Source organism: Bos indicus x Bos taurus, chromosome 29 (genome assembly GCF_003369695.1).
Source record: "Bos indicus x Bos taurus breed Angus x Brahman F1 hybrid chromosome 29, Bos_hybrid_MaternalHap_v2.0, whole genome shotgun sequence".
NCBI lineage: Eukaryota > Metazoa > Chordata > Mammalia > Artiodactyla > Bovidae > Bos > Bos indicus x Bos taurus.
Genome location: NC_040104.1, coordinates 24,016,515 through 24,037,001, shown reverse-complemented (window position 1 = coordinate 24,037,001; position 20,487 = coordinate 24,016,515). Strand labels below are relative to the sequence as shown.

At 39.5% G+C, this 20,487-nt stretch overlaps 1 protein-coding gene across 1 annotated transcript; it reads right to left on the bottom strand.

Moving 5' to 3' along the window:
* Positions 1-437: 437 nt before the first annotated feature.
* Positions 438-1,256, bottom strand: LOC113886455 (olfactory receptor 8B3-like). Its single transcript, XM_027532663.1, has one exon. The coding sequence runs from the start codon at positions 1,254-1,256 to the stop codon at positions 438-440; it is 819 nt and encodes a 272-aa protein (XP_027388464.1).
* Positions 1,257-20,487: the final 19,231 nt, after the last annotated feature.

The window sequence follows — 20,487 nt, the reverse complement described above, 5'->3', positions numbered from 1 at the left end:
TGTCTCAAATTTGATCACTTGGGGACCATTTTCCTTTTCAGTAAAAACTGAAAATATGAAATGACAATAAAAATAACAGAGATACTACATTTTTAATTTAAAATTACTAGTAAGAAGGAAAACTGTAGGAGATGCCACGCAAATGATTAGGGAAAAAGAAGCAACAGACAGAAAAACCAGAGATAAATTATTGGGGGAAGGCTCAAATATTATTTAAATTTTGTTATTTAAAAAAGAGAGAAATAAATTCTAACTATAACTATTTAAATGAACACACAGAATCTCCTTCTCCTAAAACTATATGCACAGACAGATAATGTTTCTGATCAAAACTTCACCATCCTCAGGACTTTTCTCAGAGCAAGTTTAACATCTTTGTTCCTTAAGCTGTAAATTAAGGGATTCATCATGGGAACCACATTGGTGTAAAAGACAGATTAGACTTTTCCTTTATTCATGGGCATAGAAGATGGTTTGAGATACACAAATGCACTTGATCCAAAGAACAGAGAAACAGCAATAATGTGGGAACTGCAGGTCCTGAGGGCTTTAGACCTGCCCTCTGTGGAGCTGATGTGAAGGATGTTGGAGAGGATGAGGCCATAAGAGACAAAGATGGTGAGACTGGGCAGAATGATGTTGATGCCTGACACAATGATAACTTCCAGCTCAAGGATGTAGGTACTTGTGCAGGAAAGCTGGAGCAGAGGGTAGGTATCACACAAATAATGGTTGATGGTGTTTGCATCACAGAAGTTCAGTCTCAGCATGCCTCCAATAAGAATCATGGCATCCAAAAATGCCATCAAGTAGGAACCAAGCATAAAGCTGGAACACACTTTAGGGGACATGGCAATTTTATACAAGAGTGGGTTACAGATGGCCACATAGCGGTCATAGGCCATTGATGTCAGCACATAGCATTCAGAAATACCAAAAAAAGTGAAGAAGTAAAGCTGAGTCATGCACCCCATGTAAGAGATAATCTTCTTCTTTGATATGATGTTAATCAGCATTTTAAGTGTGAAAACAGTAGAATAACAGAGATCTATGAAGGACAAATTAAAGAGGAAAAAGTACATAGGGGTGTGCAGATGTGAACTCAGCCCAATTAGGATGATCAAGCTCAAATTTCCCATCACAGTGACCATATACATTACTAGAAACAGGAAAAACAGGGGGAGCTGAAGAACTGATTGGTCTGTTAATCCCACTAAAATGAACTGAGTTGTGAAAGAGTCATTCCCTGGAGCCATTCTTCTCTAAGGGCATCTGTGAAAATGGGAGAGAAGCGTTACATAGAGGAAAAAGAGTATTTCCCACATCTCCTCACATAAAGTGATGTATGCACTGGGAATGACTGTGACTAGCCCAAACTGGACCCACATAATTTACTTACCATTACCATGGAAATCAGTGACATAAATTTCCTGTATAAACGCTTTACAAACCAAAGTGTTTGTAAAGCAAGCATTTTACAAAGTGTTTGATGCTTTGTAAAGCATCAAAATTTAGCCTTTTATCCAAAAGAATAATGGTGGCTCAGGGGTAAAGAATCGATCTGCAATGCAGGAGACACAGCAGAGGCAGGTTTGATCCGTGGGTGAGGAAGATCCCCTGGAGAAGGAAATGGTAACCCACTCCAGAATTCTTGCCTGGAGAATCCTATGGACACAGGAGTCTCGCGGGCTACAGTCCATAGGGTTGCAGAGAGTCGGAAATGACTGGGCAACTGAACAACAGAGGAAAACAAGTATGAACGAGGACAGAGTTTCCCTTCTCTCATCTCACCATTATTTCATTCACTTGGACTCTCTCCTCACCTCTCCTCTTCTTTTGGTAGTAATCTCCAAAGCCTGGTTTTTGCCTCTAGTACACATAAGACTATACAGGGTAGGATCCAAGAATATTGCTTCCAGTTTATTTAAAAAACAAATAAACAAGGCTAGAGGAACTAAAGTCTAGGACAGCTTAAGTTACTCTATATCAGTTCAGTTGCTCACTCATGTCTGATTCTTTGTGACCCCATGGACTGCAGCACACCAAGCCTCCCTGTCCATCACCAACTCCCAGAACCTACTGAAACTCATGTCCATCAAGTCGGTGATGCCATCCAACCATCTCATCCTCTGTCGTCACCATCTCCACCTTCAATCTTTCCCAGCATCAGGGTCTTTTTCAGTGAGACAGTTCTTCACATCAGATGGCCATAGTATTAGAGTATCAGCTTCATCCTCAGTCCTTCCATATACCACAGAGCAAAATTTATAAAAGTAGAAGAAATAGTGTTCCACCCATGGAGAAGAAACTTGCTAAGAAACTGCATCTCTTGTGTCTGTAAATGATTCTGAACATTCCCTGCTCTCCCCTCAAACAGATTTCTCTGCAAGATTCACTGAATCTCAGGACTGCACAAATAAGAAATGGACTGTCATATCTTAGGTTCTCAGTCTCCCTCTTGAACAAGGAAAACATGAATATAAATGGAATTCAGAAACTCACTCTCTTAAAGGCAGAATGCCCCAGGTCTTTCTTCTTGTTTTTACCCCGTAGTCCTGGAAGGGCAATTTCAGTTTCTGAGGATTTGGTTAATTGATTTTAAGAAACCACCATCTGTAATTAATTTTCTATATGCCCTAGAATTCTTTCAGAATTAGAGATCATAATTTTGATTATGATTTCCTTCCTATCCAGCATCAGAAAAAAATAAATGGTTGTTATTATTATCACTTTGGCCACATAGGAAGTCACAGAGGATTTAATATGAGTGTAATGATATAACGTACTCACATATAGATACGGCAGCAGCTTGTTCCTATTCCCCAGGGAACAGTTTCTATGTGTAATAGGGAACTAAGGGGGTTGTATATACAATCTGTCTTTAATTCCTTATAGACTCAATATTTTATTCAAGCTTTTCCTTTGCTATAGGGATTGCTCATCCTCCAAGGAAAAGCCAAAATTAATGACCATTTCCCATCAGCAAGATGGCAAAAGAGCAAGCCCTAGAATCTCCTTCCCTGCATGAACACACTGACTCAAAACAAATTATGTACAGATTCCCTCTACAAGAAATCCAAAACTTAGTCAAAAGGATGCTGCACACAGTTCCAGCATGATACCAATCATGTTGAAACTGTTAAGAAAATGCAAGATACATCTTGCCATATATGTATGGTGATCCAGAACTATGTGACTGGGACAAAATTCCCCAGTTCCCAGGTTCTCCCTGGGGAGAGAAAGATGCACAATACATCCAAAGCCCCAATTTTTCTAAGGGCCATTCAGAAGACTTGCCTCTGTATAGCCTGTGTGAGAAAGCTGAAGGGATATAGGATATGGCATAGTTTATCTGCTTGAGGTGAGAGAGAAGAGAGACACCAATTTGGGCTAAAATTCACTATAGCCACCTACCCCACATTAACTCAACATAGCTAGTAGTAGAAAATATTTTTCCTACAGTTTCTCCTTGGTAAAGGAAAAGGTACACTGTTCAACCAATGACCCAACTGATCTGGGAGCTGCCTGAGGAACTGACTAATCTCCTGTGTTAAGGGTCTACGGGATCCTGACATTCTCCAGAGGCCTGGAGCTGCTAAAAACAAAGTGGTTATACTGTCACAAGATTGAGAGGTCTGCTTTTTCTAGCCAAGTTTATTGAGAGGGTCAGTTCCTTTACAAGGCCAGGTCATGAGAATTAAAATAGTTTGCTATTTTGTCTATATGCAGACATGAGTGCAGAAAGACAAGGAAAAATGAAGAAAAGTGAGATTACATTAAAAAAAAAAAAGTATCTTTCCAAGAAAGTGATCCTAAAATTGGCCCTGAATTGGAGATACATGAAATGGAGATACATGATTTACCTGACTGAGAATTTCTTTAACTATCATAAAGATGCTCAAGGTAGTTGAAGAACAGTATGTGAAAAAAGTGGCAATTATATTCGTTGAAGAGTACCAAACAGAAATCATGAAGCCAAAACGCAATAATTGAACTGAAAAATTCACTAGAAGGTCAAAATAGCAGACTAAACAAATGTAAGAAAGAATTATAGAGTTTGGAAAAAGGACATCTGAAATAATTTAGTAAGTGGAGCAAAAAGAAAAAAGAATGAAAAGTTGTGTCAAAAGTCTAAGATTTATAGGAAGTGTTAGTATCACATGAGCCACATAGGCATTCCATGGATCACCACAGGAGAAAACGTAAATGATGATCTAAAAGGTTTATCAAATAAAATCTGGCTGAAAAAATCCTCAAGTCTATGCAAACAACTGGACATCCAGAACTAGGAAACTAAAACATAATATCCCAAAAAAGATGATCCAAAAGAAATCCATCACAAGGCACATTACAATCAAGTTAACAGAAGTCAAAGAAAGAGCTTTCTCTTCAAGTATAGTTGATTTACAATATCATGTTAGTTTCAGGTGTAAAACATAGTGATTCAATATTTTTATAGATTATGTTGCTGCTGCTGCTAAGCCGCTTCAGTCGTGTCCAACTCTGTGTGACCCCATAGACGGCAGCCCACTGGGATCCCCTGTCCCTGGGATTCTCCAGGCAAGAACACTGGAGTGGGTTGCCATTTCCTTCTCCAGTCCATGGGGTCGCTAAGAGTCAGACACGGCTGAGCAACTTCACTTTCACTTTTCACTTTATAGATTATACTTCATTTAAATTTTTATGAAAATATTGACTATATTCTCCATCTATATAATATGTCTTCATTGTTTATATATTTTATGCATACTGTTCTGTATCTTTTAATCCCCTACTCCTATGTTTCCCTTCACCCCTTCCTTTTCCTCACTGGTAACTACTAGTTTGGTCTCTACATCTGTAAAAATGTTTCTATTCTGTAATATTCACTTTTCTTTCATTTTTTAAATATTTCACATATAACATAACATATAGCACTGATCTTTGCATTATTTCACTGAACATACTATTCTCTGTGGTCAACTACATAACTGCAAACAGCAGAATCTCATTTTTTCATGGCTAATATATATGTTAACACCCAAAGAAGATGTCCTTTTAATTATAGGGGACTGGAATGCAAAAGTAGGAAGTCAAGAAACACCTGGAGTAACAGGCAAATTTGGCCTTGGAGTACGGAATGAAGCAGGGCAAAGGCTATTTAATAGAGTTCTGCCAAGAGAACGCACTGGTCATAGCAAACACCCTCTTCCAACAACACAAGAGAAGACTCTACACATGGACATCACCAGACGGTCAACACTGAAATCAGATTGATTATATTCTTTGCAGCCAAAGATGGAGAAGCTCTATACAGTCAGCAGAAACAAGACCAGGAGCTGACGGTGGCTCATATCATGAACTCCTTATTGCCAAATTCAGACTGAAATGGAAGAAAGTGGAGAAAACCACTAGATCATTCAGGTATGACCTAAATCAAATCCCTTATGACTATACAGTGGAAGTGAGAAATAGATTTAAGGGACTAGATCTGATAGAGTGCCTGATGAACTATGGACGGAAGTTCATGACATTGTACAAGAGACAGGAATCAAGACCATTCCAAGAAAAAGAAATGCAAAAAAGCAAAATGGCTGTCTGAGGAGGCCTTACAAATAGCTGTGAAAAGAAAGGAAGCAAAAAGCAAAGAGGAAAAGGAAAGATACACCCATTTGAATGCAGAGTTCCAAAGAATAGTAAGGAGAGATAAGAAGGCCCACCTCAGCGATCAATGCAAAGATATAGAGGAAAACAATAGAATAGGAAAGACTAGAGATCACTGCAAGAAAATTAGAGATACCAAGGGAACATTTCATGCAAAGATGGGCTCAATTAAGGATAGAAATCATATGGACCTAACAGAAGCAGAAGATATTAAGAAGAGGTGGCAAGAATAGACAGAAGAACAGTACAACAAAGATCTTCATGACCCAGATAATCACGATGGTGTGATCACTCACCTAGAGCCAGAAATCCTAGAATGTGAAGTCAAGTGTGCCTTAGGAAGAATCACTACAAACAAAGCTAGTGGAGGTGATGGAATTCCAGTTGAGCTATTCCAAATCCTGAAAGATGATGCTGTGAAAATGCTGCACTCAATATGCCAGCAAATTTGGAAAACAGCAGTGGCCACAGGACTGGAAAGGTCAGTTTTTATTCCAATCCCAAAGAAAGGCAATGCCAAAGAATGCTCACACTACTGCCCAGTTGCACTCATCTCACACGCTAGTAAAGCTCAAAATTCCCCAAGCCAGGCTTCAGCAATACGTGAACCACGAAATTCCAGATGTTCAAGCTGGTTTTAGAAAAGGCAGAGGAACCAGAGATCAAATTGCCAACATCTGCTGGATCATCGAAAAAGCAAGAGAGTTCCAGAAAAACATCTACTTCTGCTTTATTGACTATGCCAAAGCCTTTGACTGTGTGGATAACAATAAACTGTGGAAAATTCTGAAAGAGATGGGCACACCAGACCATCTGACCTGCCTCCTGAGAAGTCTGTATGCAGGTCAGGAAGCAACAAACAAAACTGGACATGGAACAACAGACTGGTTCCACATAGGAAAAGGAGTACGTCAAGGCTGTATATTGTCACCCTACTTATTTAACTTATATGTAGAGTACATCATGAGAAATACTGGGCTGGAGGAAGCCCAAGATGGAATCAAGATTGCCAGGAGAAATATCAGTAACCTCAGATATGCAGATGACTCCACCCTTATGGCAGAAAGTGAAGAGGAACTAAAAAGCTTCTTGATGAAAGTGAAAGAGGAGAGTGAAAAAGTTGGTTTAAAGCTCAACATTCAGAAAATGAAGATCATGGCATCTGGTCCCATTACTTCATGGCTAATAGATGGGGAAACAGTAGAAACAGTGTCAGACTGTATTTTTCTGGGCTCCAAAATCACTGCAGATGGTGATTGCAACCATGAAATTAAAAGACGCTTACTCCTTGGAAGGAAAGTTATGACCAACCTAGACAACATATTAAAAAGCAGAGACATTACTTAGCCAACAAAGGTCCATCTAGTTAAGGCTATGGTTTTTCCAGTGGTCGTGTATGGATGAGAGTTGGACAATAAAGAAATCTGAGTGGAGAAGAATTGATGCTTTTGAACTGTGGTGTTGGAGAAGACTCTTGAGAGTCCCTTGGACTGCGAGGAGATCCAACCAGTCCATTCTAAAGGAGATCAGTCCTGCATGTTTATTGGAAGGCCTGATGTTGAAGCTGAAACTCCAATACTTTGGCCACCTGATGCGAAGAGCTGGAGGAAAAGGGGATGACAGAGGATGAGATGGCTGGATGGCATCACTGACTCAATGGACATGGGTTTGGGTGGACTCTGGAGTTGGTGGTGGACAGGGAGGCCTGGCATCCTGCGGTTCATGGGGTCACATAGTCGGACACGACTGAGTGAACTGAACTGACTGAATATCTATATTACTCAGCCATTAAATGTGTATGTGTATGTATGTATAAATTCATCTGTTGATGGACACTTAGGTGGCTGCCACATCTATGCTATTAAAATAATACTGCTATGAACACTGGTTTCATGTATTTTTTCATATTATTGTTTTTGATTCCTTCAGATATATACCAATTGTTGGATCATACAGAAGTTTTATTTTTAGTTTTTTGAAGAACCTCTGTAACTTTTTCCATAGTGGTTGCACTCCTTTGTATTCCCAGAATTGTATTAAGGTTTCCTTTTTTCCACATCCTTGCCAATTTTTGTTTGTGTTATTATTCATGATAGCCATTCTAACAGGTGTGAGGTGATAATCTCACTATTATTTCGATTTACATTTCTCTGTAGTTCAGTTGGTAAAGAATCTGCCTGTAATGAAGCAGATCCTGGTTCGATTTCTGGGTTGGGAAGATTAACTGGAGAAGGGATAGTCTACCCATTCCAGTATTCTTGGGCTTCCCTGGTGGCTCAGATGGTACAGAATCCACCTGCAATGTGGGAGACCTTGGTTTGATCCCTGGGTTGGGAAGATCTCCTGAAGGAGGGCATGGCAATCCACTCTGGTATCCTTGCCATGAGAATCCCCATGGAGAGAGGAGCTTGGCAGGCTATAGTCCATGGGTCACAAAGAGTCAGTCATGACTGAGTGAATAATCACAGCACAGTATTCCATCGTGTACATATACCACATCTTTTTTATCCACTCAGTTTTTCATGGGCACTTAGGTTGCTTTGATATCTTGACATGATCTCACAATTTTTATTTTTAACCATTCCACTAGCTTATTTAAGTGGTTGATCAATAGCCCTTACCATATATTTGCCTTTACCAGTGAAATTTTCTCTTCCTATATTTCTTAATATTCTTTTAGTCTTTTCTTTTTCAATAAAGAAGACATTTTAACATTTCTTATATGGTTGGTTTAGGACTGATGAACGCTTCTTGGTTTTGCTTCTTGGAGATGCTCTTTATTTCTTCTTCAATTTTTAATGATAGCTTGCCTTCAAAGAGTATATTAAGGTTGTAGTTTTTTTACTTTCAGCACTTCAAATATATTATGCTACTTCCTCTGCCCTGCAAAGTTTCTTCAGAATAATCAGCTTATAATAGGTTTATGTTATAATAGATTCTCTCATATGAAATTCCTTATTTTTCTATTGCTACCTTAATATTCTACTGTGATCTTAAATTTTGCCATTTTAAATATGATATGGATTGGTTTGGTTCTCTTTGGTTCATCTTATTTGAGACTCTCTACTTCCCAAACCTACATGTTGGTTTTCTTCTTCAAGTTCATTAAGTATTTAGCCATAATTTCATTACTTTTTTTTTCCCACCAGTTTCTTGCTCTTTTCTGCTGCTGCATCCACTAGAATACAAATATTAGTAAACTTGATGTTGTCACAGAGCTCCCTTAAACTATTCATATTTTAAAATTTTATTTGCATTTTTTTGCTATTTTAACTGGGCAATTTCCATTATTCTCTCTTTCATATCCACTTAGGTGTTACTCTTTATCACTAATCTACTGCTAATTCTCCAGTGTATTTTTCATTTCAGTTATTATATACTTCAGGTACGATTTTTAAATATATTTTATTGTTACTTGTTAAAACTTTCATGGTGCTCATCTGTTCCTTTCCCCACTAGTTAGAATTCTCCTTACTATTGCTTTGAACTCTATCAGGTAAATTATTTATCTCCTTTCTTTTTTTTTTTTTTAATCTCCTTTCTATTACAGTTTTTACTGAGGTTTTGTTGTTCTTCTGTTTAAAACAAATTCTTCTAACATCTCACTTTGCTTAATTTTCGCTGTCTCCATGACATTAGGTAAAACAATTACCTATCCCATGCTTGAAGGTGGGTTCTTGTGTGGGAATGTCCCTATGCAGTCTGCGAATGTCCAATGGCTTTGCTGGGAGAACTGGCTCTGAAGTGAGCATGGACTTTGTCTTCTCCTGGAGTGTGATGGCAGCCACTGCATTGGTGGGATGGATGGAGTTGGTGGGAAAAGAGCCAGAGCCAGGGGTGAGAAAAAGCTTCTCCAGTTCTCAATGGCTGTCACTCTCCTATGAGGTCCAGAGCTGTAGCCTAAGGAGGTGGTACAGGAACCTTGAGAAACTGGGTTTCTCCTGCATTTGATGGTAATCAGTATTTGGGACAGGACCAAGGCCTGAGAGATTGGGTCTATATTTCTAAGCTGGTTTTTCCTCAGTGTGCATGCTTTGGTTAGCAACTTTTTTCCCCAGTGTGGTTAGTGACTTGTTAGTGACTTTTGGCCACATTTCCCCCAGTGTCCTCGCCTTGGGTAGTGACCTGTTAGTGACTTTTCCCCCACTTTTTCCCCAATGTGCCTGCCTTGATTATTGACTGAGTCATGGTGGAGGGGTTGGTGCCACAACACAGAACTGAACCTGCCCTCTCCCAATATGGAAAACGATGTGCACTCTGGTGATAGTATTCTCTTCCCTGGACCCAACTTCACTCCTCCTGGAGTGCCTGCAGAAACATATGAGTTGACAATGGCTCAGTTGCAGCCTCAGTGTCCAAGTCACCTCCCATCCCTCCAAGTGTGCACACTTTTGTTAGCAATGGTATCCTCCCCTTTAGTGGGCAATAACCACAGGAGCATGAGAGGTTGGGGCAGGAGCTCAGTTACGGCTGGGTAGAGAGGATACTGAGGTGATCCTTGCCAGCTGGATGGAATCCCGCAGTTTTCAATCTGCTGCCTCCATGCTGTGACTGGGAGTGAGCAGGTCTGGCACATGCTCTTCAAGAGCAGGGTGTCAGTTACTTGCAGCATTCAGGTAACTCTCCACTGGTTTTCAAGCCAGAAAGGGGGTTTATTTCCTGTTGTTAAACCCTCGGGCTGGTGTGCCTAAACTGTGACCCCAAATCCTTGCTCCTCCAGGAGGATTCCCCTGCCTGTGATATCCCTTTCTTCTTCTTTGCCCCAGGTGAGAAGTATAGGTCCCAACCATATCACTTTTTTCCCCTTCCTGGAAGACTCCATATGGATTATTCTTTATAACCTTCATTGTAGAACAGCTGGTCGATTCTTGCCCAGATGGATTTTAGCAAGAGTTTCTCTATATGTAGTTGTAATGTGATGTGTTCCTGAGGCAGGGTGAGCTTAGCATCCTGCCAACCTGTCATCTAGAACTCCCTTCTCAATTTTGAATCAGTTCTAATGAGGTGGATGTAGTTTAGATTGTTTTAGGAAATCTCTGTGTAGAGGATAAGGCTCAGGTGAAAATTTAAAATTTTCTCTGGTCTTTTCGAGCATGTATCATTCCAAGCACATGCACAGGGACTTTCTCCTTATATCTATATATGCTTCTTATTTTTTAAAAGTCCTATCTTTTTAATAGCAGAGTTATATTCCATTTTGTATATGTATCACAGCTTATCCATTCGTCTGCCGATGGACATATAGGTTGCTTCCATGTCCTAGCTATTGTAAATAGTGCTGTGATGAACATTGGGGTTCATGTGTCTCTTTCAATTCTGGTTTCCTTGGTGTATATGCCTAGCAGTGGGGTTGCTGAGTCATATGGCAGTTCTGTTTCCAGTTTTTTAAGGAATCTCCATACTGTTCTCCATAGTGGCTGTACTAGTTTGCATTCCCACCAGCAGTGCTAGAGGGTTCCCTTTTCTCTGCACCCTTTCCAGCATTTATTTTTGGTAGACTTTTTGATAGCAGCCATTCTTACTGGCATGAGATGGTACCTCATTGTGGTTTTGATTTGCATTTCTCTGATAATGAGTGATGTTAAGCATCTTTTCATGTGTTTGTTAGCCATTTGTATGTCTTTGGGGAAATGTCTATTTAGTTCTTTGGTACATTTTTGATTGGGTTGTTTATTTTTGGGGAATTGAACTGTGTGAACTTCTTGTATATTTTTGAGATTAACTCTTTGTCAGTTTCTTCATTTGCTATTATTTTCTCCCATTCTGAAAGGCTATCTTTTTATCTTGCATAGAGTTTCCTTCATTGTGCAAAAGCTTTTGAGTTTAATTTGGTCACATTTATTTTTGCTTTTATTTCCATTACTCTGAGAGGTGGGTCATAGAGGATCCTGCTGTAATTTATGTCAGAGAGGGTTTTGCCTAAGGTTTCCTCTAGGAATTTTACAGTGTCTCATCTTACCTTTAGATCTTTAATCCATTTTGCATTGATTTTTGTGTATGGTGTTAGAAAGTGTTCTAGTTTCATTCTTTTACAGATGGTTGACCAGTTTTCCCAGCAACACTTGTGAAAAAGATTGTTTTTTTCTTTTTTTTCCCATTGTATATTTTTGGCTCCTTTGTCAAACAAATATAACATGTCTATAGGTGCGTGGATTTACCTCTGGGTTTTCTATTTTGTTCCACTGATCTGTATCTCTGTCTTTGTGCCAGTACCAATACTGTCTTACTGACTGTAGCTTTGTAGTAGAATCTGAAGTCAGGTAGGTTGATTCCTCTGGTTCCATTCTTCTTTCTCAAGATTGCTTTGGCTATTCGAGATTTTTTGTATTTCCATACAAATTGTGAAATTATATATTCTAGTTCTCTGAAAAATACCATTGGTAGCATGATAGGGATTGCTTTGGGTAGTATACTCATTTTCACTAAATTGATGCTTCTGATCCAATGACATGGTATATTTCTCCATCTATTTGTGTCATCTTTGATTTCTTTCATCAGTGTTTTATAGTTTTTTATATATAGCTCTTTTGTTTCTTTAGGTAGATTTATTCATAAGTATTTTATTATTTTCATCGCAATGGTGAATGGAATTGCTTCCTAAATTTCTCACTCTGCTTTTTCTTAGTATATAGGAATGCAAGGGATTTCTGTGTGTTAATTTTATATCCTACAAATTTACTATTTTCATTGATTAGCTCTACTAATTTTCAGGTGGTGTCTTTAGGGTTTTCTATGTAGACGATCATGTCATCTGCAAACAATGAGAGTTTTACTTCTTTTCCAGTCTGGATTCATTTTATTTCTTTTTCTTCTCTGATTGCTGAGGCTAAAACTTCCAAAACTATGCTGAATAGTAGTGGTGAGAGTGGGCACCCTTGTCTTTTTCCTGACTTTAGGGGAAATGCTTTCAGTTTTTCACCATTGAGGAAAATGTTTGCTGTGGGTTTATCATATATGGCTTTTATTATGTTGAGGTATGTTCCTTCTATGCCTGCTTTCTGGAGGGTTTTTATCATAAATGGATGTTGAATTTTGTCAAAGGCTTTCTCTGCATCTATTGAGATAATCATATGGTTTTTATCTTTCAATTTGTTAATGTGGTGTATCACTTTGATTGATTTGCAAATATTGAAAAAATCTTGCATCCCTGGGATAAAGTCCACTTGATCATGATCTTCTTAATATGTTGTTGGATTTTGTTTGCTAGAATTTTGTTGAGGATTTTGCATCTATGTTCATCAGTGATATTGGTCTGTAGTTTTCTTTTTTGTGGTATTTTGTCTGGTTTTGGTATTAGGGTGATGGTGGCCTCATAGAATGAGTTTGGAAGTTTACCTTCCTCTGCAATTTTCTGGAAGAGTTTGACTAGGATAGATGTTAGCTCTTGTCTAAATCTTCGGTAGAATTCACCTGTGAAGCCATCTGGTCCTGGGCTTCTCTTTGTTGGATTTTTGATTACACTTTCAATTTCTGGGCTTGTGATGGGTCGGTTAAGATTTTTTATTTCTTCCTGGCTCAGTTTTGGAAGGTTATACTTTTCTAAGAATGCATCCGTTTCTTCCAAGTTTTCCATTTTATTGGCATATAGTTTCTGATAGTAGTCTCTTATGATCCTTTGTATTTCTGTGATGTCTGTTGTGATTTCTCCATTTTCATTTCCAGTTTTGTTGATTTGATTCTTCCGCCCTTTTTCTTGATGAGTCTGGCTAAGGGTTTGTCTGTTTTATTTATCTCCTCAAAGAACCAGCTTTTAGTTTTGTTGATTTTTTCCTATAGTCTTTGTTTCTTTTTTCATTTATTTCTGCCCTAATTTTTACGATTTTTTTTTCCCTTCTACTAACCCTGGAGTTCTTTGTTTCTTCTTTTTCTAGCTGCTTTAGACATTCAGTTCAGTTCAGTCACTCAGTCGTGTCCGACTCTTTGTGACCCCATGAATCACAACACATCAGGCCTCCCTGTCCATCATCAACTCCCAGAGATCACTCAAACTCATGTCCATCAAGTCGATGATGCCATCCAGCCATCTCATCTTCTGCCGTTCCCTTCTCCTCCTGCCCCCAATCCCTCCCAGCATCAGAGTCTTTTCCAATGAGTCAACTCTTCGCATGAAGTGGCCAAAGTATTCGAGTTTCAGCTTTAGCATCAGTCCTTCCAAAGAACACCCAGGACTGATCTCCTTCAGAATGGACTGGTTGGATCTCCTTGCAGGCCAAGGGACTCTCAAGAGTCTTCCCCAACACTACAGTTCAAAAGCATCAATTCTTCAGTGGTCAGCTTTCTTCACAGACCAACACTCACATCCATACATGACCACTGGAAAACCCATAGCCTTGACTAGATGGACCTTTGTTGGCAAAGTAATGTCTTCACTTTTTAATATGCTATCTAGGTCGGTCATAACTTTCCTTCAAAGGGGTAAGCGTCTTTTAATTTCATGGCTGCAGTCACCATCTGCAGTGATTTTGGAGCCCCCCAAAATAAAGTCTGACACTATTTCCACTGTTTCCCCATCTATTAGCCATGAAGTGAGGAGACCAGATGCCATGATCTTCGTTTTCTGAATGCTGAGTTTAAACCAACTTTTTCACGCTCCTCTTTCACTTTCATCAAGAGGCTCTTTAGCTCCTCTTCACTTTTTGCTATAAGGGTGGTGTCCTCTGCATATCTGAGGTTATTGATATTTCTCCCAGCAGTCTTGATTCCAGCTTGGGCTTCCTCCAGCCCAGCGTTTCTCATGGTGTACTCTGCATATAAGTTAAATAAGCAGGGTGACAATATACAGCCTTGATGTACTCCTTTTCCTATTTGGAACCAGTCTGTTGTTCCATGTCCAGTTCTAACTGTTGCTTCCTGGCCTGCATACGGATATCTCAAGAGGCAGGTCAGGTGGTCTGGTATTCCCATCTCTTTCAGAATTTTCCACAGCTTCTTGTGATCCACACAGGCAAAGGCTTTGGCATAGTCAATAAAGTAGAAATAGATGTTTTTCTGGAACTCTCTTGCTTTTTCCATGATCTAGTGGTTGTTGGCAATTTGATCTCTGGTTCTTCTGCCTTTTCTAAAACCAGCTTGAACATCAGGAAGTTCACAGTTCACGTATTGCTGAAGCCTGGCTTAGGGAATTTTGAGCATTACTTTACTAGCATGTGAGATGAGTGCAATTGTGCGGTAGTTTGAGCATTCTTTGGCATTGCCTTTCTTTGGGATTGGAATGCAAACTGACCTTTTCTAGTCCTGTGGCCATTGCTGAGTTTTCCAAATTTGCTGGCATAATCAGTGCAGCACTTTTGCTGGCACAGCCGTGGAGAGATACCCCACGTCCAAGGTAAAAGAATCCCAAGTATGACGGTAGGTGTTGCAAGAGGTTATCATAGGGCAGACACACTGAAATCATAATCACAGAAAACTAGCCAATCTGATCACATGGACCACAGCTTTGTCTAAATCAATGAAACTAAACCATACCATGTTGGGCTACCCAAGATGGGTGGGTCATGGTGGAGAGGTCTGACAGAATATGGTCCCCTGGAGAAGGGAATGGCAAACCACTTCAGTATTCTTGCCTTGAGAACCCCATGAACAGTGTGAAAAGGCAAAATGAGAAGGTACTGAAAGAGGAACTCCCCAGGTCGGTACGTGCCCAATATGCTACTGGACGTCAGTGGAGAAATAATTCCAGAAAGAATGAAAGAATAGAGCCAAAGCAAAAACAATACCCAGTTGTGGATGTGACTGGTGATAGAAGCAAGGTCCGATGCTGTAAAGAGCAATATTGCATAGGAACCTGGAATGTTAGGTCCAGGAATCAAGGCAAATTGGAAGTGGTCAAACAGGAGATGGCAAGAGTGAACGTCAACATTTTAGCAATTAGTGAACTAAAATGATCTGGAATGGGGAAATTTAACTCAGATGACCCTTATATCTACTACTGTGGGCAGGAATCCCTTAGAAGAAATGGAGTAGCCATCATGTTCAACAAAAGAGTCCAAAATGCAGTACTTGGATGCAATGTCAAAAACGACAGAATTATCTCTGTTCGTTTCCAAGGCAAACCATTCAGTATCACAGTAATCCAAGCCTATGTCCCAACCAGTTAACACTGAAGAAGCTAAAGTTGAATGTTTCTATGAAGACCTACAAGATCTTTTAGAACTAATACCCAAAAAAAGATGTCCTTTTCATTATAGGGGACTGGAATGCAAAAGTATGAAGTCAAGAAACACTTGGGGTAACAGGCAAATTTTGCCTTGGAATATGGAATGAAGCAGGGCAAAAGCTAATAGAGTTTTGCCAAGAGAATGCACTGGTCATAGCAAATACACTCTTCCAAGAACACAAGAGAAGACTCTATACATGGACATCACCAGATGGTCAACACCAAAATCAGACTAGGTGTAAAGTTAGATTATTTATTTTTCTCATTTCTTGAAGTAAGCTTGTATTGCTAACCCTTCCCCTTAGCCCTGCTTTTATTGAATCCTATAGGTTTGGGTTGTCTTGTTTTCATTTTCATTTATTTCTATGGATATTTTAATTTCTTTTTTGATTTCTTCTGTCATTTGTTTGTTATTCAGAAGTGTATTGTTTAGAGTCTATATGTTTGTATTTTTAATAGTTTTTTTTCCCTATAGTTGACATCTAATCTTACCGCATTGTGATCAGAAATGATGCTTGAAATGTATTCATTTTTTTTCTTTTTTTAAATTTACCAAGGCTAGATTTATGGCCCAGGGTGTCATCTATACTGGAGAATGTTCCGTGTGCACTTGAAAAATAGGTGAAATTCATTCTTTTGGGGTGAAATGACCTATAGATATCAATTAGGTCTAACTGGTCCATTGTATCATTTAAAGTTTGTGTTTCCTTGATAATTTTCTGTTTAGTTGATCTATCAATAGGTGTGAATGGGGTATTAAAGTCTTCCACTATAATTGTGTTACTGTTAATTTCCCCTTTCATACTTGTCAGCATTAGCCTTACATATTGCGGTGCTCCTACGTTGGTTGCATATATATTTATAATTGTTATATCTTCTTCTTTTATTGATCCCTTGATCATTATGTAGTGTCCTTCTTTGTCTCTTTAATTGCCTTAATTTCAAAGTCTATTTTATCTGATATGAGCATTGCCCCGCCTCCTTTCTTTTGGTCTCTATTGGTGTGGAATATCTTTTTCCAGCCCTTCACTTTCAGTCTGTATGTGTCCCCTGTTTTGAGGTGGGTCTCTTGTAGACAGCATATATTGGAGTCTTCTTTGTATCCATTCAGCCAGTCTTTGTCTTTTGGTTGGGGCATTCAACCCATTTACATTTAGGGTAATTATTGATAAGTATACTCCCATTGCCATTTACTTTGTTGTTCTGGATTTGAGTTTATAAGCCTTTTCTGTGTTTCTTGCTTAGAGAAGACCCTTTAGCATCTGTTGAAGAGCTGGTTTTGTGGTGCTGAATTCCCTCAGCTTTTGTTTGTCTGTAAAGCTTTTGATTTCTCCTTCATATTTGAATGAGATCTTTGCTGGATATAATAATCTGGGTTGTAGGTTTTTCTCTTTCATCACTTTAAGTATGTCCTGCCATTCCCTTCTGGCCTAAAGAATTTCTATTGAAAGATCAGCAGTTATCCTTATGAGGATCCCCTTGTGTGTTATTTGTTGGTTTTCCCTTGCTGCTGTTAATATTTTCTCCTTGTGTTTGATCTTCGTTAATTTGATTAATATGTGTCTTGGGGTGTTTCGCCTTGGGTATATCCTGTTTGGGACGCTTGGGGTTTCTTGGACTTGGGTGGCCATTTCCTTCCCCATTTTAGGGAAGTTTTCAACTATTATCTCCTTAACTATTTTCTCATGGCCTTTCTTTCTGTCTTCTTCTTCTGGGACTCCTATGATTCGAATGTTGGGGCATTTAACATTGTCCCAGAGGTCTCTGAGGTTGTCCTCATTTCTTTTAATTCCTTTTTCTTTTTTCTTCTCTGCTTCATTTATTTCCATCATTTCTATTTCTGTCTTCCACCTCACTTATCCTATCTTCTGCCTCAGCTATTCTACTGTTGATTTCCTCCAGAATGCTTTTGATCTCAGTTATTGCATTAATCATTATTGATTGACTTTTTTTTTTTTTTCTTCTTCTAGGTCCTGGTTAAACATTTTTTGCATCTTCTCAATCCCTGTCTCTAGTCTTTTTACCTGTAACCCCATTTTGCTTTCAAGATTTTGGATCATCTTTACTATCATTATTCTGAATTATTTTTCAGGTAGACTACCTATCTCCTCCTCTTTTGTTTAGTTTGGTGGGCATTTATCATGTTCCTTTACATGCTGAATATTTCTCTGCCTTTTCATTTTGTTTAGATTGCTATGTTTGGGGTGGCCTCTCTGTATGCTGGAAATTTGTGATTCTTCTTTATTGTGGAGGTTGCTCCCTGTGGGTGGGGTTGGACTAGTGGCTTGTCAAGGTTTTCTGGTTAGGGAAGCTTGCATCAGTGTTCTGGTAGGTGGAACTGGATCTCTTCTCTCTGGAGTGAAATGAAATGTCCAGTAATGAGTTTTGAGGTGTCTATGGGCTTGGTGTGACTTTTGGCAGCCTGTATTTTAATGCTCTGTTCCTGCAGGGCTATGTTCCTGGGTTGCTGGAGAATTAGTGTGGTATATCTTGCTCTGGAACTTGTTGGCTCTTGGGTGGAGCTTGGTTTAAGTGTAGGTATGGAGGCTTTTGGATGAGCTCTTGTCGATTAATGTTCCCTGGAGTAAGGAGTTCTCTGGTGTTCTCAACTTTGAATTTAAGCGTCCTGACTCTGGCTTTCAGTCTTATTCTTAAAGTAACCTCAAGACTTCTCCATCCATACAGCACTGATGATAAAACATCTAGGTTAATAGTGAAAAGATTCTCCACAGTGACTGACACCCATTGAGGTTCACATAGTTACATACAGAAGAGAAGAGGGAGGAGGAAGATGGAGGTGACCAGGAAGAGAACAGGGGAAATTAAAAGGGGAGAGAGAAATCTAGCCAGTAATCAATTTCCTATGTGTTCTCCACAGTCTTGAACACCCAGAGAGGTTCACGGTGTAACATAGAGAGGAGAAGAGGGAGAAGGGAGATACAGGTGACCAGGAGGAGAATAGGGGCAGTCAAAAGGGGAGAGACCAATCTAACTAGTAATCAGTACCCTAATTGTTATCCACAGCCTGGAACACCCAGAGAGAGTCACAGAGTTAAGTAGAGAAGAGAAGGGGGAGAGAGGAGATAGAGGTGACCTATCTCTATTAGGGGGGAGAAAAGCGAGAGTCAAAAGGGGAGAGAGCGATCAAACCAATAATCACACCCCCAAGTAAAAATGGGTACTGAAGATTAGATTCTTAAAGGTACAAAATTGATAATACATACCAAAAAGCAAAAATTAAAAATCTAGAGTAGAGGTTAAACTCTCAAAAATACAATATTAAAAATACAAAACAAAATCGATCACAAAAATTATAAAAAATATATATGTGAAATTTGCTTTAAAAATAGGGTCTTTTTTTCCAAGGTAATTGTTCAGGTCAGTTCAGTTCAGTCGCTCAGTCCTATCCAACTCTGTGACCCCATGAATCACAGCATGCCAGGCCTCCCTGTCCATCACCAACTCCTGGAGTTAACCCAGACTCAGTCCATCGAGTCAGTGATGCCATCCACCCATCTCATCCTCTGTCGTCCCCTTCTCCTCCTGCCCCCAATCCCTCCCAGCATCAGAGTCTTTTCCAGTGAGTCAACTCTTCGCATGAGGTGGCCAAAGTATTGGAGTTTCAGCTTTAGCATCATTCCTTCCAAAGAAATCCCAGGGCTGATCTCCTTCAGAATGGACTGGTTGGATCTCCTTGCAGTCCAAGGGACTCTCAAGAGTCTTCTCCAACACCACAGTTCAAAAGCATCAATTCTTCAGCGCTCAGCCTTCTTCACAGTCCAACTCTCACATCCATACATGACCACAGGAAAAACCATAGCCTTCACTAGACGGACCTTTGTTGACAAAGTAATGTCTCTGCTTTTGAATATGCTATCTAGGTTGCTCATAACTTTCCTTTCAAGGAGTAAGCATCTTTTAATTTCATGGATGCAGTCACCATCTGCAGTGATTTTGGAGCCCCCCAAAATAAAGTCTGACACTGTTTCCACTGTTTCCCCATCTATTTCCCATGAAGTGATGGGACAGATGCCATGATCTTTGATTTCTGAATGTTGAGCTTTAAGCCAACTTTTTCACTCTCCACTTTCACTTTCATCAAGAGGCTTTTGAGTTCCTCTTCACTTTCTGCCATAAGGGTGGTGTCATCTGCATATCTGAAGTTATTGATATTTCTCCCGGAAATCTTGATTCCAGCTTGTGCTTCTTCCAGTCCAGCGTTTCTCATGATGTAGTCTGCATATAAGTTAAATAAGCAGGGTGACAATATACAGCCTTGACGTACTCCTTTTCCTATTTGGAACCAGTCTGTTGTTCCATGTCCAGTTCTAACTGTTGCTTCCTGACCTGCATACAGATATCTCAAGAGGCAGATCAGGTGGTCTGATATTCCCATCTCTTTCAGAATTTTCCACAGTTTATCGTGATCCACACAGTCAAAGGCTTTGGCATAGTCAATAAAGAAGAAATAGATGTTTTTCTGGAACTCTCTTGCTTTTTCCATGATCCAGCGGATGTTGGCAATTTGATCTCTGGTTCCTCTGCCTTTTCTAGAACGAGCTTGAACATCAGGAAGTTCACAGTTCACATATTGCTGAAACCTGGCTTGGAGAATTTTGAGCATTACTTTACTAGCATGTGAGATGAGTGCAATTGTGCGGTAGTCTCAGCATTCTTTGGCATTGCCT

Bases quoted from the DNA above. Each gene is read 5' to 3' on its own strand.
- LOC113886455 (XM_027532663.1), bottom strand. From the start codon at position 1,256: ATGGCTCCAGGGAATGACTCTTTCACAACTCAGTTCATTTTAGTGGGA.